Source organism: Filicampus tigris, chromosome 1 (genome assembly GCF_054856515.1).
Source record: "Filicampus tigris isolate MCC_2025a chromosome 1, RoL_Ftig_1.0, whole genome shotgun sequence".
NCBI lineage: Eukaryota > Metazoa > Chordata > Actinopteri > Syngnathiformes > Syngnathidae > Filicampus > Filicampus tigris.
This window is the reverse complement of record NC_141217.1, coordinates 32,344,982-32,367,752: the sequence shown is the minus strand read 5'-3', so window position 1 is coordinate 32,367,752 and position 22,771 is coordinate 32,344,982. Positions and strand designations below refer to the sequence as shown.

The window sequence follows — 22,771 nt, the reverse complement described above, 5'->3', positions numbered from 1 at the left end:
ATGAAGGGTTTGCGGCGATGGAAATACCCATAAAAACCTGCTTGTGTCATATTATTTACAGGCATAGAGGTTTTAATATTCAGCGAGGCTCAAGCAGTCCATCATATGAGCAGCTTCTAGTGGCGACCCTGCCCGGAGGATAAATCAACCCCCGATCTTGAGACCTCACTTGATATGTAAGGACAAAGGAAGTCCGGGACAGCAAGCATGACAGTGCACAGCTCTGGAAAACTCCCTTTTGGCCTCCCAGGCCTTGAGATGTTTCAGTCTAAAAGCAATCGACTACAGGCCGTCAAAGGGAAAAGAGTGGAAGAAAGGGAAAATGGTTTTGGAGACAGGATATTTGTCTCTATCTCTTTCGTCAAGCCTCAGGAAGGAAACATCTGCCTCCTTACGCCCGCTTAGGCGCCCAAACACACAATAGGTCTCCTCCGTGTACATGCTGAGGAAGTGAATCCTGTCAGCCAGGATGAGAGCTTTCGCCCAGAGGCGAAGTTCACCCAGGGGTAGAGGCTTCGGACCGAGCGGGAATGCTGACGCCGAGTTGGATATTCATTTTCAACCGGCCCCGCACCTCGTGTTTGTGTGTGCGAACAGTAGCGATCGCGCAAGCTTCAGGTTTCTCCCGTCTTCACACTCGCCTTCACTGAGCTGTTGCCACAGTCAGCAGCTGTCTCGGTCAACGTGAGAAGACGAGGTATTTAAACCCCAAAGCTTGAGGAAAAGTTGCGTTTTTTTTTTTTTTTTTTTGTCAGCGCCGGAAAGCAGCGCACACAGTGAAAGATGTTCTGCCTTTTCAAGCTTGAGGAAAAGATCATGCTGGGTGGCCAAAAGCAGATTTATTACTTAAACGTGACTGCGCACTAAGCACATTTACACACCCAAACGGAATTGTCAAAAACAAACTTTTATGCTGGAAAACTTTGTCTTTACATTTTTGACCACTTTTTACTTCCAACACATAGCTTCCTTCCACGGTAAAACAATAAAAACGGATTTTCCTTTGCCCTTTTCACCAGCACATTAGTTCTCCTAACATCTGTTTACTAACAAGTGACAAGCTGTCAAAGCCGAGAGCACATTTGCGGCTTAGTCTGGAAGGATTTGGGCTTGAAGTACTTGGCCCGGGGACAGGAAGGTGTCAGGTTTGACAACCCACCAGAGAGCAGATGACCGACAGACCAAATTGCTGGAGAGGCTGCCGAGGTCCCCTTGAGCAAGGCTCTAAAGCCCCAAATCAGGAGTTGTGGATGTAAATGGAATTTCAGCACAGAGGGCAATACATGATCCTCCTCTTGTTGTTTGCGTTCAGGTCCCAAAGATGGTCTCCATGGAGCCGAGGAAAGGTTCCCGCGCCGGAGGAACCAGAGTGACCATCAGCGGGGAACACCTGGGAATTGGTTCTCGGGTTCGAGTCATGGTCAACAACACGCTGGAATGCATCATCACGGAGTAAGTAATCATTCTGTAGTCGGAAATAAAGGCTCCGGTCCTCTCGGGCGTGTCAATAATAAAAGATACAAATGCTACTTGATGAATTAAAGCTTGAAACATTGCTTCTTGTAAGTGAAAGACTTTTGTATTCCGAGATGGCTTGAACCATGAAGAGGGAAGAGATATTCCGGATGAAAACATTTCTAAAACGGATCTATCTTACGGATGGAAGACGGTGCTTTGTTGAAGTCCTTTTCCTGTCTTTTAGGCAATCGGATGAGACTATTCAGTGCACCATGCCTCCAGCCCTGCAGGCAAGCAGCGAGTCCGTGCGAGTGTGTGTCGAGTTTGAGAACACGTCGTGTCAGAGTGAACAACTGAGCACCGCGTATATGTATGAGAAGAACCCCACGATCAGCTTCATCAAGCCCGATAGGAGCTTCCTCAGGTAGGTCGCACGTCACGTGACGCGAGAGCTGACCGACCAAAAAAAAAAAAAAAAAAAAAAAAACAAATACCCAGAAACCAACCCCTTCCATCTCCACATGTAAACACATCGCCCGGCCCTCAGTCTCCATTTGAAGAAAATTTATCACAAAAATACAAAGAACAATTAGCATATGGTCTTACATTTATGTAGAATGTGCATGTACATTTGCATAAAATGTAAAACATTTTACATACAGTACCACACATAATTACACATTTATATATTTATGACAGCAAAGTACTTGGACTGCCTCCCTCGCAGCCTCGTTAGTGTCCTTGCGTGTAAATATATAAATAGCTTTTAATGTTTTGATGGTATGATCATTTTCTGTCATATTTGTAAACGTTACTGAATATTGCCCTGACGCTTAGATTTTTTTTTTTTTTTTTAAATCGTGAATAGAATCAAGATCGCAATATCTGTCAGAGATATCACGATTCAATCTTTCCCTGAAATCGTTCAGTGCTGGCGCTGTTGTTTACATTTTGTGTGTGTGTGTGTGTTGCAGCGGCGGCAGGACCATCACAGTGGTGGGCCACGGATTTGACCTGGTGCAGAGTGCCACCATGCAGGTGCCAGGAATTGGACAAAGTGTGAGTCATCACGCGCACTTTGTGCGAACACGCTTACGACGTTAAGCCGTGCCGTCGTCACATGCACGTACTGTACTTCCTGGTGGCAAAACGCTCAGGCCATCTTGTAAACAAACTACAACATGTCACTTGAGTAAGGCACAGCCATTGAGAAAACGGAGCCAATGGCTTCAATGACGAGTTTTGCATTCTTCTCTACCACCGTAGTTTGAAAGTGTGAAGTGTCCGTCAAAGAGAAGATATTACTTGATTGAGTTGACTCAAAAGTAGACGTGGTGGAAATTCAGACCTGGTTAGCATGATCATGGGGCCACTGGTTAATGAATGGATTTTTCTGTCGCTCGGATTAAAGCCAAAGACGTGCTATTTTGGCGCTCGAATGGAAAGTACAGCGCGGTCGTTAGCTAGCAGGCCTGCCATTTTGTTTTGATGGATTAAGTAAAGAAAACCCAAGATAACAATCTGCTGCGAGAAAATGTCTTACACAAACCCGATGATGGAGCTTTTCTTTCCAGTGGCTACTTGTATTTGTGCAAATGTAATGACATCCACTCGATTGATTTTCCCCACCCACACATTTCACTGATTTCATTTCATCATTGGATGTCAAATATGAGTAATAGTTCAATACATACCGAACGCTTTTGGGATATACTGTATCTGATGGCACAACAATCCAGCCCAAACAAGTAGTTTTTGTCATGTTTTTCAAATGTCAAATATGAGTAATAGTTCAATACATGCCGAACGCTTTTGGGGTATACTGTATCTGATGGCACAACAATCCAGCCCAAACAAGTAGTTTTTGTCATGTTTTTCAGTTCACGTCAGTGCTAGCCAAATATTTTTCTGCCACCCGCTAACACCGTTTTGCCTATTCAGTACATTCACAATGAGCACCTCACGCAGGAGCTGCTGTGGGCCACGGCTTACACCAGGACACTCACACGCGGACTCGCCAACATGTCACCCCACCGCCCCGGGCTCTACCTCTTAAAGGCACATATCTAACACGCAAACACTACAATACTTAAACTATGTTCTTGCAATTTATTTGCGTTATAAATTCAGTTTTTGTGTTAAGTTGAGTTGTTTTTAAAAAGTTTCATTTCGCTTAAAGGGTGTGGGAGGGGGTAAACTATGCTCAAAAAAATATATATTGTCTCTTTCTGTAGCATAAATGTCACTTATTTTGAGCGGTCTAATCCCAATGAAGGTGGCCAGACTGTAACCGTACATCACTTCCCGTTCTTGCTGGTCTGTTTTCAGCTGTGCGCCGTTGTTTCACCCTCCGCGATCACGTGTCCGTCGCCGCCCTCCAGTCAGTCCCAGCCGACCTCGGTGCAGTTCTACCTGAATGGAGTCCTCTACGCGGGGGACCGCCCCTTCGCCTCTGGTATTGAGGCAGAGGAAGAAGAGGAGGACGAAGACGAAGAGGAGCTGCATACAGGTCACTTCCTGTTGGAATACGTCGAGGATCCTCAGTTCTTCACTGCCAACAAGGAGAAGTTGATTAAACATCATCCAGGGGAGCAGCTGACACTCATTATCAATGTGAGTCACATGACTGCAAAACATTCAGTCTTCATCCAAAACACATTCGGGATCATTCGCGGTGTCTTCATGAAGCTGATGACCCTTAAAACTGCATTTTGGAACTTGTGACAGTGATTAGGAGAGTGTTTCACATTTCACAGATTTCAATAGCAGACACTTGTGGTGCCTGTACAAAAATGGCAAAAAAGGCTTAGGTCTACATGTGTTGCAAAATCTGTTGATCCTCGTTGGGCGGGGAATAGGTGGGATGTGATATGCATGCACCACGGCTGGATAAAACGGGCATTTAAATACTTTAAATCGGTGACCAGAATGTTGCCAAAACCCAGTGTGCTGCTGAATTTTGGCCATTTGTCCTCCGTCTACAAGTCTTGTTAGTCTTTTCCAGGGTCTATCCCAGAGCTTCAAACACAGACTACAGTTCAGCGTAATCGTGAATGGAGAAGAAAGACAAACGACTTCGGACAGTTCAAATCCACAGTTGAATATTTACAAACAGATTTAAATGATTTCTTAAGAGCAATTTGGGGTTTTTGGATATAAAAGTCCATAGTGGATGTCAGACAATGAAAGCATAGAAGAATATCATAATAAGCTAACTCTATTTTTAACTGATATCAAAACCATCATTTCATTCCGCTGGAAATTGCATTAGCACATTTTCTATTGAGGTCTGCTTCACTCACTGCAGCACATTTTGTTCGTTGTGGTTTTCCGAGAGAGAGAGAGAGCGAGCGCAGTCACTCCTCGGGACCACATTCAAACATTTGTCAAAGAGTAACAGCGGTCTTCTGATATTATGCTGGTATGATGAATGCTCGTCAACCATGTGTTCCAGATATCCTAAACCACAATTGTGCGGAGTTTTGACCTGATGGTGCAAATTGCAATCCATCAACATGTCATGTTCGTCTGCAAAAGCTCGAGCTTACGTCCTTCTCGACACACGCATACAAAAGATGTTTTTGTTTTTTTTATATCGGCGATTGTCAAAGTGTGTTATGAGTACCAGTTGTAGTACGTGAACGAATCCTTGCCCTATGTACCGTTCGGTTGTATTTAATTAAATTCAAAACATTTTCAAATATTATTTAGGAAATGTTTATTTTTAGCCATGTATTTACAGACAGGTTTTATTTAACCTTTATAGGCAATGGATTTTGGTTTCATTATTTTATTTTTTTTTCCAATTACTTTACTGTTTTTGAGCGCAGTGCTCATGTGCGAACCGCATAATGTTACAGTGTACTACAATATGATCAAATATGCTTTTTAGGAATAAAGCTTTGGTCTTATTTTTAATGAACACTCAGGCCTCCTAAGCTACTGTATTTTAATGTTGGTCGTAACGGTGCTAGTTGGAGAGCATTTAAGTATTTATTTTTTTTGACACGGTAGTTGGTTTAGAAAGTTTGAGAAGCACTGTTGTAGGGTGAAGTAAAGCAAGAAAAGCAAGTGATAATAAACATGCAATTAAGAGAGTGAGCAAGTGGCTTGTTTATAGTTTGTGTGCAGAGGAAGCTTTGTGGTAAACTGAAATGCTTCCACTGCGGGGGCTCCCTGTTGCCGTCTACATATTCACATAGACCACGGGCGTCGAAAACACTTTAAAGGCCGTTTCCCAGGAGATGCGGCGGCTTCTCGTGTGGGCGCTGTGGGGTGCGGGGTGAGGGGGGGGGGGGTGGTTGAGCTCCCATGTACCTGTGTTGTCGCGACTTGTCAAGCACCTGTCTGCACGGATCCATCCAGCCAGCCAGAGGGCTTCCCGCTTCAACACCGCGTGACGCCACGTGACGTGACATGCTAGCTAGCGCTGCAGTCTCAGGCCCACGCTGGCGTGCTGCTTCCCCTTTACGTTAGCCAGCCAGCGTGTGCGCGTCAATGGCTCGTGTTGTTCCCTGTTTTTATTTTGAGACTTGAAATTCAACTTGTGGTTGACCTGGAGGCAGAAACTAGGCTGAAAAGAAGGAAAGACAGTGTTTCTTTATTAGGAACGGGGGCTGTCAAGCAAAGGTGAAAATAAGGAGCGGAGCTGAAACGTGGCTCGGTTTGGTTTGGGTTGATCTTTTTTTTCTTCTTCTTTTTTGACAAAGTGTCAGTTGTTGGTGTTGCGTATGGGCTCGTGCACATTTTACAAGATGCTGCAACATATGTTTTTTCACGATGGCGTGATGCTTTTCGTGTCAGCATGTATGCGTGTATTCGGAAGTATTTGTTGACAGAGACCTGGGAGGTGGCATCCTGCACTGGCGACAGGAGTGGGCCTTCAGGGTGCAATCAAAGCAAGGAAGCACACTCGTGATAAACACACGCGCACACACATACTCACACACTTCCTCACTTTTGGGAAAAAAAAAAAAGAGGGATTGCACTTCCATCAAAATTGGCTCTCACTTTCCTTATTTTGGCGTTGCTCCCTGTTGGTAATCCCATCGTTATGTTGGCCAAGTTAATTGCTGAGAAATGTGGAATGAAAAGATGAGCCTTGAAACACAAACAGTCTCGCAGTCAAAGCCCCACATTTGCCACTTGGCTGCGGGAAAAGCAAATAGTGACATTTAATTGGCTTTTCTCTTCATGATCAGGTCATTTGACCGAGGAACAAAAGCCTTTTGCAATCTGTTCATGCAAGTCTACGGGACTGTGAAGGCAAAAAAATAATAATAATATTATCAACGCATCGGCTTTCTTTCAATCATCATGTGCTTCCTGTTGTGGATTTAACGCACAATGTTGCTATTTCAGCTTGGTCTGTTTGTGTTTCTTGTCTGGAGTCATGTTTTTTTTTTTTTCTTTCCTCAAGATTGATCCCGCTATAATGTTATCCTAAGAGAAAGAGAGAAGTTAGAAAATGTCCGATACGGACAGTTTTCTATTCTTGAACTATGATTTCAACTGTAGACTCTTTGGATTTACAACGATCCTGATCAATCATTTGAATGCTTGTCAAATTACGGATAATTCTCTTTGTAGATGTTGACAATTTTTATGTTTGTTTTTTTGACTGGATTTATTTCACACGATTTCAGTTTTCACAAACCTCCACCTAAATGCCTCTGAATTTTGCTCGAGTTATTTCTCAAGAAAAGCACTCTGCAAGACTTGCTTCTTGGTACTTCAATATGTAGACCCGCTCTATTATTAGCGGGATTACAAAAAAAACCTTGAAGCTATTCAAGTCCCTCTCGGCTGGATTAGGCACTGGCTGCCATGTAGCTCCCACGTTGAGAAACATGACACTCAGTCCAAACAACTGCATCGGGACACAAGCAGAAGTCACCCATACAAGAATTTCTCGTGTGCGGTACCAGCGTGGCGTGTGACACAATTGTACAGAAACAAAAAACAAAGGTGTTATTTTCTTTGCCTGCATGTTGGCTTGGTTGAGTCTGTAGGTGTGAATATGAGTGTGAATGCTTGTCTGCCGCTCTGTGATCAGTCAGCAAGGACCTTGAAAAAGAGGCATCAGTGGTGTGTGGTTGATTAATCGTGCAGTGGTTATCACTACTTGGCTACAACTAGCAGAGGCGCTGTTGCTTCAGTCTTAGCTAGCTTGTTGTCTAAGCATGAAGACATTGGCTATGAAAGTTGACCGACATTTGAGGTAGGGAAGGAAGGAAGGACGGACGGATGGATGTATAAACAGACTTATGAAGCCCTTTTTGAGACTCTTGTGATTAAGGGGTACAGTGGACCCTTTTTATTCGCAGGGTATAGGGTCCGGGCGGGCCTGTGAATAGCATCCATGTATGAGTGACGGCCAATGAAATACATTGGTATGTGATGTGGCAGGGGGGGGGGCGAGCAATTTCTTTTACAAACCTAAGAAGTATTCTTTAAAAAAACGCTGTTAAACATTTTGTTTTCCACAAAAAGGGGGGTAAAATGGCGAAGAAAATGTCTAGAAACTCTGCGGACGTGCAAATCCGTGGGTGTCTAATTGCGATTATGTGGATGCCGACACCGTATACAAATAAACATGACTCGACTTAACTAGCTTTTTTGAAAGGTAGATGTTAGTTTTCCGTGGCGATAATAGATATTCCTTAGTTTTGTTTGACTGTTCATCGATTTGAATATCATCCTTGAGGTTTTTTTATGAATGTTTGGCTATGGCTAGCAATTGCTATGTTGCTTTTTCCAACCGACGTCGTCCGGCAAAGGGCCTGAGAAAGTTATTTTAGGCAATCGTAGAGTGTCCGTCAGCGTATTTGTTTGTCTAGTCTCGGCCATCTACGTTAGTGGGATCATTTGCTGTTTCAAGCTGAACTTCATCCCCAAGCGAAAGGACGTCTGCCGGCTTCCTGTGCGTGACAGCTGTGCGGCGGCCTGCGTTATCGCTCCCTGTTCGAGGCTCCCTGGCGTCTCTTTACTCTCCGCCACTGACAGCTGTTTGTGTTTCTTCCTGTGGCAGAAAGGGCCCAGCGATCTGGAGCTGATGCCGGACGAATACTCGGTGATGATCGGACCCTACCCGTGTAACATCAGCTTCCACAATGACCAACTTTTCCACTGCACCATCAGCGGCCTGCTCAGCTCCCGCGAGACCGAGATGCCCGTCACCGTAAGTATGCCGGCAGCCACCGTGCAAACACAGCAGCTTTCAGTTTGTTAAATATAGCGCAAGCTCATTTAAGGAGGTCAAGAGAAAAGTGCATTCAATAGAAATTTCCTCACTTTGTTGCCAATTCCGTAACAGTCATTCCTGTCCTATGAACCGAGCAAGTCCCTGGTTCGTTCGGAATAAGCTCGGCGGACATGTTCTGTACTCATTCGGGCTGTTTTGTTTTGGTGTCACCATTTCAAAGAATACGCCTTTGCACCATGACGCACACGTACTTTCAGGTGCCAAAAGCTCAAACGTTCTTATGGTAAGCAAATGTCATTGGCGTGGTTTGAATGTGCGAAGCGTCCGTTGAAAAGTAGATGTTGTGTGAAGTAAATTCCTTCAAGCAACCAAAAGCGGCTGTGATTTGCATTTCAACAAAAAACAGATGTAAAGGAAAGTCGGACATGGTTAACATGATCGTTAAGGGACTGGCTACTGAATTGACTTTTCTGTTGCTCGGATTAACGACACGGACGTGCTCATTCGACGCGGAAATTGGAAGTGCTCTGTCATCTACTAGCGGTTTGTCTTTGTTCGTTGAGGTTATTTGGGATTTTTTTTTTTTTCCCCCATATCTGACAGGCTGCCAACTGTCTGCTCGCTACGATCTGGAGGCATGACCTCACTTGTACACCAAGCTGTTCAATTGTAGCGCGGCCCGCAATGTGTTAGCAATCACAAGAACCCACAAAGTCATTCGCATCCGCATGCTTGACTTGCGACACCTGCCGCGTATTTCCCATTTACCTCCTTAATCCTTCATCGGTCCGCCATTTTTAGACGGATCATTTGTCAGAAAGGCCTAATGTGCTTATGCTGACACGCGGTTCGCGTTCGTCGCCGGGATGTTCGTTTTGTCTTTGTCGCAATTAAAAGGTCTTCATCACGATGGAGCTTGAGTCCTTTGCAGTCGGGGCAAAAGCAGACATTCTCCTCTCAGCTGTTTGCGTTCCTCTATTCAGCTCCGTTTCTATGGGGGAAAGTATTCATCAATATTTAAACAAGAGTCCGAATGTGAGTGCTTTGCTGAAATAGCTCCGAAACATATGTCAGTCTGTCGCCAGAATGCTGCCTGCTCCAAAAACCATTTGCCTTTTTTTTTTTCCTTTTCTTTTTTTTTTTTTTTTGCACAGAAATAGAAATATTTGTTTTGGGCTCCGCAAACCACCACTGTGTGTTTTTATGACATTGTCTGAGAATAAACACTTGCAATTAGCAAAGTGCAGTTTTGGGTCAAATGAAGGCCATATGTAGCATGTCCATAGTGGCTGACATTTAACACGGACGCAATCACAGCCTGCGTGTGTGTGTTCTTGCCCATTGTGTCAGCAGAGGTGAATATCTTTTCTTGGATTTCTGCCCTGACTTTTAGAACGGTCGGTCTATTTTTGCATGTCTGCATTTAGCATGGCTCTGAAGCGGAGACGAGCCGACGAGGGGAAACCGTGTTTCTCGTACCCCGAGAGAAACAGGAACGCGGAACAGCGGCATTTTCCCCTCCGTTGCACCCAGTCAGAATGATGCAAGAAGGCGCTCTCTCGCAGTCTACAAAAATTTCCGGACCAATGAGAAAACGGGTGTGGATAGGATTTATGGGATGATTGGAGGCATTTTCTATTTTTTTTTTATTATTATTTTTAATCTCTTTCAATGAATGTTTGGATCGGCTGAGGAGTGGGAAGGAAGTGGCGAGGGACGAGAAAGATCCTTGCTGCTGACTGGTCAGGTCACAAGGCAGAAATGGAAGTGCTTTTCTTGTCACATCTGGGTTAGTGTGAGTCATGTGACTCCGTGCAGCGAGGCCATTTGTCAAGTCTGCACTTGCTCATTTGTCCCAGATGCACCTGCGCGTGTCCTAACGACCGCATGAATCTTCGCATTGCCCGAAACATTCTTATTCCTTAAAATGTGGATTCAGCATGCCTTGAAACATACTTACAAATACTTTTTTTTTTTTTTTTTTTTTTTTTCAAAAAGCAGATTTTTCTCTGCTAGTGCGGAACCATTGTTTTTGTTGAGGGGTTTGTATAAAATCTACTATGCTTGTTCTTCAAAACAAAACTTTTTTTGACAATTGCTATTTGTGTTGGTTGGGAGCGAGCCCGTTTTTTTTTTTTTTTTTTTCTTCTTACTTTCACCAACACGTTTCCCCAGAGCGACAGTAGATTTAGTGTACAAGTCCTTGAGAAGAGTTGATAATGTGCTGGTAATCATGACAAACAAATGATGAGAAAAGAACATCTGCCCCTTAATTCAATGTGACACTTTGTCATATTGTCTGGAAAAGAAAGAAAGAAGGAAAGAGCTAATGCAGCAGCGGGAGCCACAATGAGGATTTGAACCAAGCTGTGATCAAACTCGCCCCCTCCAAAATGGCACCTCAGTGGTTTGAATCTCATCTGTGAAACGTAAATGGAGTTGGGCGTATCGCTGAAGCAGACATGGGTTGTGTAAGGCACTTTTATATTCCTTTGGATGAAAATCTGCCTGCAAGTCATTACGATTGTTTTTGACACTGAGCTCGCTCACTACTTTACACCTCTCGTGAGCACATGTGAAACCCGAAAAACACTTTCTGTTAGGCTTCAAGATATATTCTGTGAGTCACCATTTCACGTGAAACACTTGAACAACTTCATGAAATTCACACAATGGTGAAGACGACGTGATTTATTTTTTTCTGACTTTCTCTTCTTTTTAACTAGTAACAGTTGTGCTAAGTAACAAACTACTTTCTTGCTGTACGTGAGTACATTTTTCAGGTAGGCTATCTGTACTTTACTTGTATGGTTTTTTTTTTCCCCCTGACGACTTTTGTGTCTTTTACTCCCTACATTTGAAAACCGATATCCGTACTCCTGTCTTTGAAAAAACGGGCCCATAATGTTTGTCATTGTCTGCGGATTACGTCGCAATTTAGAGAAAACTGAGAAAAGTGAAATGTGGTTGAAATCTTGCCTGTACTTTTTTTTTTTCTTTTTTTTTTTTTTTTCTCTTTACCTACGGTATACTTAAATTCAATCAATACTTCTAACTTTACAAGTCTTTTTTTTTTTACACTAATATCTGTCCTTGTACTTAAATATGTAGCGTGTGAGTACTTTTGCCGCTCCATTTGTCATCTCCATGCACTTAAACCCCCGCCGCCTCTTTGTCCAATTTCCTTGTAACGTATACAATGGAAAAAAAAAAGGCTGTCTCCTCCTCTACTCTACTCTTTTCTTTTCTTCTTGTAGGTGCAAGTGGGCAACTTCCGGCACACCATCGCCAAAGTGCAGCTGGGCGGCAGCGAGCTGGCCATCGTGGTGTCCATCGTGGTGTGCTGCGTCCTGCTGCTGCTCTGCACCGTGGGTAGGTCGCCAGGCCAGGAGATGGACAATCCAGATGTGACTCAGGCAAACAAATGGAATACCAAGCACAAAGACGTCGTTTGTTGCCCCGCGCTGATGCTTTTACCAGACAGTCTGATTAGCACACTCATTAAGAAGCATGTCACTCGTTTGGTAAATAAGTCCAAAGTATTTGTGCAATATGTGGTATAAATGTGCAGAATTAAATATGCGAACCTAAAAGATCATAATTAAAATAACCCAGGACTGACAGAATAGCAATAACAGCTGCCAACGAGAGGGTGGGGGGAACACCCAACATAAATACATTTCGCAATCGCCTGACTAACATTCCTAGTGTATATTATTTCTTATGTCGCTTTTTTACAGCTCTCGGTCTGCGGTTTGAAACACACTAACACAACTACATATACATGTGTTTTCTTCTCTCACGTGTATGTCTCTAGCCCTTGTTGTGTACTGCACCAAGAGCCGAAGGGCGGAACGCTACTGGCAGAAAACTTTACTCCAAATGGAAGAGATGGAGTCCCAGATCAGAGAGGAGATCCGTAAAGGTGTGTTTAACGCAACACGCACACACACGCACACACGCGGCTATTTTATCAGGCCGCGTTCAGACATCAAATGATGTTCCGTGTCAATTTACAAGAAAAAAGACCACGAAGTGAGACAGTAATATCGACCACCTTTGTGTTGTTTTGTGCACTTTTCCCGCTTGTCCGTGTTTGCTGGAGGCTCTGTACTGTTTCGACGGTGACGACGTGATACATTTGTTGACGGATTTGTGCCTAGTAAGCGCGACTCATAGAGGAAGGCCGGCTCCTGACAAGCCATCAGTCACATGCAGTCACAGTGATTTGGCCACGTCGCCTCGGCGCGGGGCAAGGCTACGACGCGCGCGCGCGCGCGTTTCTGGGGCATGCGGATGAAGCTTTGTCAAGGCCGCTCGACGTCGATGAGCAGCCAGATTTATGGCTTTGAGATAAGGGCCCGCAAAGAGGACGAGGAATGGAAGGAGGAAGCCATAGGTGGAGGAGTCCAGGCGGCGAGTCGGAGGAAAAGCAGAAGTGCACTGGACACGGGGGTGTGGGGGGGGGCAGATTTGCGACCTAGTTGAGTGTCCGCAGAGGGAGAGCCGAGCTCAGCGCAGAAGAATAGGGAGGGAAGGGAGATGGCAAATGGACACGATCCAGCTGACAGGAAGGGAGGTCTGCTCTTTGGGGCTAATCACAAGTTGTGGGTGTGAACTGACTAGTGCTTTAGAACACATTAGTGAGCTACAAGATAGATAACGCAGAAGGATGCTTTTACTCAATCCCCCAGCTCTTGGTTTTTTTTTTTCTGTCTTTTCAGCCAAACACAATCTGAAGAAACCAGCACTGTAGGCCCAAATGTGTCTGATGCGGTGCGGCAGGAAGTGCTCACCCGTGGCTCTGATTAGACAATATAGTACATCGAATGGGCACGCTGCTCTGAATTGCTCAACACGCCGCCATCAAATTGGTATTGCGTACGCCACTTTGACAGGATTTAGCTGCCCTGCTTCATATTTACCCACGTGCCATGCTGGACCAAAGCGCCTGGCGGGATGCGTTCATTTTGGATTCATCCTGCATATCGTCACTCTCTTAAAATAAATCCGACAAAAAAAATATTTCTTGGCTTTAAGCATCTCAACATGCTGGCCACCTGTGATATAATTGGCAACATCCTTAGTTAAACAGATCATTCAATTCTACCACTGAAATGAATGTATTGATAAATATAATATAATCAGTATGTGGCTCTGTTTTTGCGTTTGATGAAGAAGCTGGAAAAATAACTTGGGCCATTATTTTGGGAAGGTGACAATATGACAGCAGATCCAGGAAATGAAATGATGCAATCCTGTGTTAAAATCTCTTAATAACTGAAATCATGTCTGTTTGGACGGATATCACGAAGCCTTTGGAGGATTTGGAGGCGGACATTTTTGCTGGAAAACAAAAGGAAACAAGAGCACACAGCGGAGCGCTGACCTCCGCCAAGGCTGAGCAAAAGTGCCAGTTTGCGCTCCAGTGAGCGAGTGAGTCCTCCCCACTGGCTTTAGGACAAAATCACCAGCCACTTTCCATCATTCATTTTCTAGAGCACTTGTCGTCTTCAGGGTCTTGGGTGAGCTGGATCCTATCACCGCCAATTTGGGGCAAAAGGTGGCTTACATCCTGGACTGCTCATCAGGCACATATAGAGACATACAACATTCTCACAAATCACTGAGTTGTCTGCACCCATGTCAGGCGAATGGAGCACTCCAACATCAGCGGCCATTAGCGCTTAATGAGGTTCGGCTCCGGTCCTGTAGGTGGCGATGATGTGCTTTGCAAAGTGGTTGCCCAACAATTGAATAAAAAAAAAGAAAAAAAAAGAAGTCAGGGCCTCCAACGTCCATGTATTGGAAGCTTCAACACTTTGGCTTAATGAAAAGTAACCCACGTTGTTACATTTCAGCTCCTGGCGGAGGCAGCAACAGTGGCGCCTGACTTTTTTTCCCTCCTTTCAGGCTTTGCAGAACTGCAGACCGACATGACTGACCTGACCAAGGAGCTCAACCGCAGCCAGGGCATCCCCTTCCTGGAGTACAAACAGTTTGTCACGCGCACCTTCTTTCCAAAGGTGACCAATTCGGTTTGTCTCCCTTATCTGATTTCCACAGACACTGGCATTTTCTCACAGCTGCTCGGTTAATCCGCTCTCCCTCCATGCCGCGTATCATACGCGACGCCTTTTGGAATATGCATCACAATTCACTGGCTCCAGGCTTTTAATGCACAGTAGGTGTTGCAAAACGCCGCCTAAATTGGCACCCCGGTGGGCCGCAAATGTATTCTCTATAGGTAGGCAATTTTCTGACATGTGAGCCACCCTGAAGGGGTTCGCTCCTGCGTGGGTATTTTTTCCACAAATACACGCACGCACACACGACTCGGCATGCTTTATCTTGCAAGCTCAGGCGTGGACTTTCAAGGAGACAGAACAATGGCGGGCACCGAGACAAGGGAACTTTTCACTCTGATTTCTCAAATCGCACTCAGCTAACACGCCCACGCCGGCCGTTCTCCCAGTTGGCAGGCTCACTGGCGGTGGCAGCCATGTTGGACATTGCCATCAGGTTGGAGTGGAAACGCAAATTCAGCCGTCGGAGATTTTCATCTTCTGCTCGGACAGCAAATGCTGCCTCTTGACCCCCGTTACCTCAACACACAACTCGGCATGATTTGTCTTTCAATATTTTGGGACAGCATACCCCAAAAACCTGCTCCAGGCAAGGCCAGCACCATTTGTCACGGAGGGGGGCGCAAAAATAGACACAGACGGGGAAAAAAAATGGGTTTCCGATTATGCTTAATCCGACTATTTTTGTAAATTTCCCGTCAAACGTTTATCGCCTAGAAAATGGTCCGTCACATAGGAGGTGCGCCCAGCTCTGTATAAAGATTCCCAACCCTAACAACGATAAAGGGTTTAAAGCACACAAAATAACCACATACTGTAATTTCTTTTTTTCCAGTGCAAAGCACAACGCTCGCATGGAAAAATGCATTCAAGGATGGCACAAAATTGTAGAACAGCAAACCATCATTAAGTGCATTAAGTGCAATAATTCATTTTGTGCTTTTTTTTTTTTTTTTCCAACTAAAATCAACTCACTCAAAATTTTGTTATTGAGGTACTTTGTTTATCTTGCATATTCTTACCAATTTGCCCAAAAAATATTATGCCTACTCATGTTTAAGTATAGGGCAGTATAAGACCCAGTGTATGCGCGACTAAGGCATTTCATCCATCTAGTGGTGAATGGTGATATTACTCAAAACTACAGTCGGTGCATATTCGCAGTTTGACACTCGCAAATTAGCATAGTTGCTGATTTTTTTATTTATTTTTGTTATTTTATATATATATATATATATATATATATATGTATATATATATATATGTATATGTATATATATATGTATATGTATGTATATATATATGTGTATATGTATATGTGTATATGTATATGTATATATATGTATATGTATATATGTATATGTGATATTTTGTCAATATGTTGTTTTTTCTAATTTTTTCCCCATTTATCCCACATAAAACCTAGAATGAATGTTTATCAGCATTTTCTAAAGAATTTGGGGGGTTTGTTACAAAATAAAAATAAAAAATGTCCTCCCAAAATGTATATATATATATTTTTTTGTTTGTTTTTTAATTCATCGTAGGGCCACTCAGTGTGGTCAGGGGTCTCATGCAGCCCACGGACCGCCAGTTGCCCATTGCCATGCCTGAGACCTTTCAGAAGATCCAAAATCGCATCGCTGTGAATAGATGATTCGCCATGATCATTTTTGTTTCATGTCAATAATGTTTCCATGAGTTGTGCCGATTTGCAGATGCCTTTCAAACGCCACAATTCATCTCGGGTTTGATAAATCGCATTGCACATGCTAAATGAATCTATTTGCATCTACTCCTTGCTCATGAACTGTGCATCAATTTTGCCCTTTTGGGACACACAATCCAGTTCAGAAGATCAGCTTCTATAACTCCTTGTGTGAGCTTGCAAGTTTGTGGCCACTTTTGCACGCGTAAACCTAAATCATGCTCCCAGAATGCATTTACGGGCCTCTCGACGTAAGCGTCCCCTTTGGTTCCCGTCTCAGAAAATGTTCAACATATCTGCTGGTCTTCTCCTAATGACGTGATGATGACTGCAGCTGGCTTTGTTTTGATGTTGTCCGAACGTGTGCGTTTCAGATGTGCTCGGATTACGAGAGGAGTCTGGTTCAGCCCGCCTACGAGTACGATTCTTTGGGCCCTCGAGCTCTGCCGGAGACGCACCCGCTGCTGCAGGACTGGCAGGTGAGGGGTTAAGCCATTAGGGAGTTTGCTGGCGCACTTTTCCGCCAGAGTGCCTTGATTTGGGCCCTTACTATTCCGCGCTTTTCCAACTGGGTCACACAGGAGCATATTAGGGCTCCGCTGTGGGCTTGTTGATGAGAAGTAAAAAAGGCGTATCGTCCATTTTGTCGTTGCGCTCCTGTGCGTGTGGTTAATGCTTAATGCGGCTTGGTAAGAACTCCCTCTTAGCGCACTTTAAACAGCTGAACATTTGGATTTCCGTGGAAATGCGTCTTGTTTTTGTGATGGAGGGCTCAACGAGAGAGTGGGAAAGCATGCGCTTTCACACCTGTCTGCCCCCCCCCCACCCCCACCCCCCGCGGGAAGCCAGTGCACATTACGAGAGAAAGTAACAATCCTAAGCTAGTTTTGGAGCAGGCGGCCGGAGGGGGGGGGGGAGCCTGTCTTACTGTGATGAAGTGCCCTCTGTCCACATCGTCTTCCCAGAAAGTGTTTCCAGGTCGCGGAAAATAAATCTCGCAGGCGAGCATTTATCTTAATGGGCACCTCTGTTCTCCTTCTGTCAGGTTACAAACGGCACCATATGGTTGCCGCTCAGTTGCGCCCGTTGGATAGGTCAGCTAGAGCCGTTAAGTGGACCCTGCATATTTAGGATGCGTGGGTGCGTGAGCCGGGTGGGGATGGGGGGGGAGCTGATAAATAGGGTGAAACAGACGAGACGACGGGAGCGGCGGGCGTACCGGAGGTCACGTGGCGAAATAATCGTTTGCCCCCACCTCTGCCCTCAGGCCGCCAGCCCGACCAGACCCAACGTAGAGGAAGGCATAACGCTATTCGCTACGCTTCTCAATAACAAGCACTTCCTCATCACCTTCGTCCACGCCTTGGAGCAGCAGAAGGATTTTGCTGTACGAGACAGGCAAGCATCTCCTTTCCACTCTTCTTACTTTTCTTTGCAATGGAAAGGCTTTCTGTTAGTATTCTATTTGAAGTAGCTGTATACATTTACATTTGCATTTTAACATTTTCAACGGTCATTTATCAAATAGATAACAAATCCTCATTAAGTCTTTCCACACCATGGACGTCAATTGCCATCAACTTTTTTTTTTTTTTAATGGGATTAGGCGGAGAAGCGTCCCAAAAAACACTAGATGTGGTCAGCAAATGGCAGCTTGTGGTCTCTTTTGGATGACATCACTGTGTAGCAAAACAATGTGGACGCTTGTGAACATGGAGGATCTGTGAAAATTCGACCATTACAAGCGCCATGTGATCGATCAAATTGATTGTCGCGTTAAATCTACTACAAAGAGTGTCACAAAACAGAGAAAAGGTGACAAGAGATTATTTTGATTTAGAAGTAGAAGCGATGACGTAATGTACATACACACTAGAGGCTGACATTTTTTCGGTAATCCCGCGGGCCCCGGAAATCCTTCGGGATTCCCGCGGAATGCGAGTGAACTTGACCTTGAATCACAGGAGTGGGACAGCACAGGATAAAAAGTTCACGCGAGTAGTCGGGACCGGGATTATTCAGTAGGAAACAAAACTCAGAGTCCATGAGGAGAAAGGGGGCAACCCCCTGTTCAATAAATCACTAAAATGCATCTTTAGTTGTCTGGTTTTTTTTTTGTTTTGTTTTGTTTGTTTGTTTTCAATGTAGCTGACCTCCAAAATGGGATACAGGAGTGGGAGTCATTCTGAACAGGAGTCGGACAAGAGTGGGAGTCGTTTTCAATGGGACAGGATTATTTTTATTTTTTTTACTCTGCTCAATTAGGCATCCAGTAATTGACTTTCAGATGAAATTTCACGATTAACCTACTTTGTAAAATGCACTTTAACCTTTACAGGGGAACTTAATTTGACCCTTTCAAAACTTTTGAACACAATTGCCCAACTGTTCAATGTTTCAGCACTGTTTGCACGATTTGCTGAACGGCAAAATTCAAATAAGGTGATTGATCCATGACTAAACCAATTAATTTCCAAGGACATTTACTACAGTCCCTTCTGTGACGCTTCCATTCTCTTTATTGCAACTTGCTGATGTCACAATAGTAGAAATAAACCAAACTTCCTGATATTTAAGGGATCTTGTTGCATCTCAAAAGTAGTAAGACATTTCATGAGATAGCCTCTGTCTGCTGGACTAAAAGGTATTTTGTGACGGAAATGCCCTTGCACTTGTGACTCCTGCGAGTCATCCTCAGTCACAGCTGCATCGAGGATGACCGACGGCCTTGTTGTTGTTACAAAGCTGCATTAACCTCACTCTGCCGCCGCATTTGGCGCCTTTTTACTCATCCGCTTCCTCTCCTCGTCTCTCTTCTTACTATCCAGGTGCAGTCTGGCATCTCTGCTCACCATCGCCCTCCATGGCAAGCTAGAGTACTACACCAGCATCATGAAAGACCTGCTGGTGGACCTCATTGACGCCTCGGCCTCAAAGAACCCCAAATTGATGCTGCGCCGCACCGAGTCAGTGGTGGAGAAAATGCTCACCAACTGGATGTCCATCTGCATGTACAGCTACCTCAAAGTGAGGATGAGCACTTTTTGAGAGAGCTCTGACAACTTTGTGTCCGTGTAGACTGTCAGGCTAATCCGGAAAAAGTTGATTGGAGGCAACTGGAACATTTTTCACATTTCACTTCTAAGGCCTCTTCAGTTCTACATTTTAAGCGGCAAAATGTCCTATTAGCAGCCACAGGAGAATCTTTGGGTTCAGAGTTGTCAGCACCCTCCTCAGCTATGGTCCGCTTATAACAATGTCCCAATATCTCTCTCCGAATGATTATCTCATTCCGCGGGAAGAGTGGCCACGAATGATCTACAGGAGGACTCCACACCTCTAAACTGTAGAACTGAAGCAGCCTTTAGTATTAAAAATGAAACGTCTTTAACAACCAAGAGTCCGTCCGGTCGGCTCAACTCAACTTTTGCGGATTTAACAAACAAATGGCCACAAATACCAGAAAAAGTCTGCCATCATCACATCGCTAACGCCTCTGCTCTCTGAATGACTCTCTGGTCATTCCTCAGGAAACCGTGGGCGAGCCTTTCTTCCTCCTGCTGTGCGCAATCAAGCAGCAGATCAACAAGGGCTCCATTGACGCCATCACGGGAAAAGCGCGCTACACCCTCAACGAGGAGTGGCTGCTCCGTGAGAATATCGAAGCCAAGCCGCAGGTGGGATCCTCTCATTGGCTCGCCCGACTTGACGGACGGCGGGTTGATGAAAAGCAAACGTGCCGAAATTTGAACCTGCGTACATTTCATAGCAGAGCGCCCCGCGTTTTGTTTTTGCAGAACATCAACGTGTCCTTCCAGGGCTGCGGCATGGACTCGCTGACTGTCAAGGTTATGAATACTGACACCATCTGCCAGGTGAAGGAGAAAATCATCGAAGCCTTTTATAAAAACCTGCCGTTCTCCCAGTGGCCCCGAGCGCAAGACGTAGACTTGGGTAAGAGCACCGTTCTCTTTGATTATTTTCATTTTCCCCCGCCTTCCCCGGGCCCTCGGAGATTTGACAGTCCCCTTTGCAAAAGGTCAATTCCTCTCACGAAAGCCCCGTTAACCCGCGGCTGCAATAAAATAAATGGCAGGATGCATCGAGGAGATTGTACAGTAATAATCACGAGAATTATTGCTTCCAAAAGAGCCGAGGAGCCTGCGGCGCTTGATTTGATTAATGGCCCGAGAGTATTTGAGCGGGCCCGGATGTCCAGAGTCGCGGCACGGCCGACCTCCGTACCTGCTTTTTTTTTTTTTTTTTTTTTTTTTTTCCTCCTCCTTCCAAATGTGGACGGAAAAGTCTCGTTTCTTTTCTCCTGACTTCGACTCATCTTCCTTCCCCTCAGAGTGGTTTGACTCTGGCAGCAACAGCAAACCTCTGCAGGACCTGGACAACTCCTCAGTCATGGAAGACGGCCGCAAGAAACTCAACACCATCTTCCATTACCAGGTGTGTGTGTGTGTGTGTGTATGAAGGTGAGTGCAGACCGCGCTTCCTTGTTTGTCTGGAGGTTTTGGTGCATCTGTTTGCATTTAGCATCGGAGTGACATATTTCATTTCTTTTCAGGCATTATCTGATACAATTGGCTCAGTCAAACTGGAATTCTATAAATGCATGCGAAAGATATTACGTTTAAGAAAGGAGAGGCCATTGTTTTTGGGTGAAAGTAACTTTGATCATAGACTTGATGTTTGGGCATACGCAAGTACAGCATGTTCAAAGGTTTTGGTTCCAAACATCATCTAATGTAAAATATTTCTTCAAATGTTTGATTGATGCATAGGTATCAATGATTTTTTTGCTTGAATGAGATGCCAACTGCAGTCTTTCAAATGTAGTAGTAGCGTGTATTGCGCTTCCATGCAAAAATCGCCCTTTTAGTTTCAAAGTAATTAGATTACTGTAATGATTTGTCCGGGCAGCAGCACAGAAGACGAGCGGTTAGCACATCTGGCCCACTTTTCGAAAATGAGCTCCTTGTGGCGTTTACATGTTCTCCCTGTGGGTTTTAGATTTCTTTTGTTCAGACAAAAAGTCTAAAAGTTATGGTCAAAAGGAGACAAGATGATCGCTGGTGATCAAGTGGATTTTCCCCGGCTTCCACCTACATTTCAACGGCATGCACGTTGGCTTCATTTTAGCCTCGAAATTGTCTTAAAGCGGAAATCAACCCAAACATATTTTTTTCCCGAATATGTTCTATGCAATCCCACTAGTTGAAACAGGGCATTCTGATAAATATTGCGTTTGTGGAATAAGTGTTATTCCACTCGTTTTTAGTCATCTCTGGGGGCGGCCATTTTGTCTACCGTCGACTGAAAACGACATCACAACTGCTCACAACGACCAATCACGGCTCAGATTCAGATAACAGGTCAGCTGTGATTGGTCATTGTGAGCAGTTGGGATGTCATTTTCAGTCGACAGAAGACAAGATGGCCGCCCCCAGAGATGGCTAAAAACGAGTGCATTTTGCAGCTTAACTTATTTTCCACAAACGCAAAATGAATCAGAATGCCGTGTTTCAACTAGTGGGCCTGCTGGTAACATATTCTTGAAAAAAGTATGTTTGGGTTGACTTCCGCTTTAAGGGGTGAATGTTAGTGTGACTGTTTTTTTTTTATGTGAATCTGCCCTGTGATTTGCCGACAACCAGTCCAGGGTGTAGCCTTGCTCCCGCCCAAAGTCAGCTAGGAAAGGCTCCAGCTCATCTGAGACCCTATTGAGGATTATCGGTATACAAAATGGACTTATCCAAACAATTAATACGAAGAACATACATTGTATTAAATTAATCACATCGATCCGACTTGCATCTTTGCTAAATTGGCATTTCAATTCTTAGTCGATAAATATTCCCCAAAGTCAAATTTCCACACTTTTTGACCGATTCCAACCAGTCCAACTTCCATCGGTTCAGCAACTGCTTGCAAGTCAGCCGTCCCAATTCGAAAAGTTCACATTTTCTGTCGACATCAAATCATGCATGTAAAAACGTTGAAAGTGTATCAAATTACAAGCGCGCAAAGTTTATTATCGATCTTATTTTTTTAAGATTGATCACTTGCTTGTTTTGACGTTCAACAGACACTTGTTTTGTCCTTTTAATTGCAAGACAAACACAACCAACCAACACCTGCTCGGCATCTGCAGGAGTAAACGAGCAAAGAAAAAGCAGAGAGGAACGTCTCTGTATGTTTGCTTATGTCGACATTCAATTGGGCAGGCGTAAACAGACACCGGGCGACCCTCTTAACTGAACTCGTTAAGTGCTCTGTTTAGTTTTGCTGAGCCGTGGGGACGCTGCC

The 22,771-nt window shown here is 44.5% G+C and overlaps 1 protein-coding gene across 1 annotated transcript in view; it reads left to right on the top strand.

Annotated features, from left to right (window-relative positions):
- The window catches only part of plxnd1 (plexin D1), an 87,868-nt gene that overhangs the window by 56,296 nt on the left and 8,801 nt on the right, over nucleotides 1-22,771 (top strand). Inside the window, exons 15-28 of the mRNA XM_086033380.1 lie at nucleotides 1,313-1,452; nucleotides 1,703-1,882; nucleotides 2,433-2,517; nucleotides 3,787-4,071; nucleotides 8,489-8,638; nucleotides 11,920-12,034; nucleotides 12,480-12,587; nucleotides 14,576-14,688; nucleotides 16,831-16,935; nucleotides 17,724-17,854; nucleotides 19,285-19,483; nucleotides 19,987-20,133; nucleotides 20,254-20,410; nucleotides 20,808-20,911. Of these exons, the coding sequence (XP_085889506.1) occupies nucleotides 1,313-1,452; nucleotides 1,703-1,882; nucleotides 2,433-2,517; nucleotides 3,787-4,071; nucleotides 8,489-8,638; nucleotides 11,920-12,034; nucleotides 12,480-12,587; nucleotides 14,576-14,688; nucleotides 16,831-16,935; nucleotides 17,724-17,854; nucleotides 19,285-19,483; nucleotides 19,987-20,133; nucleotides 20,254-20,410; nucleotides 20,808-20,911 (2,019 nt within the window). The remainder of the gene's footprint in view (nucleotides 1-1,312; nucleotides 1,453-1,702; nucleotides 1,883-2,432; nucleotides 2,518-3,786; nucleotides 4,072-8,488; nucleotides 8,639-11,919; nucleotides 12,035-12,479; nucleotides 12,588-14,575; nucleotides 14,689-16,830; nucleotides 16,936-17,723; nucleotides 17,855-19,284; nucleotides 19,484-19,986; nucleotides 20,134-20,253; nucleotides 20,411-20,807; nucleotides 20,912-22,771) is intronic.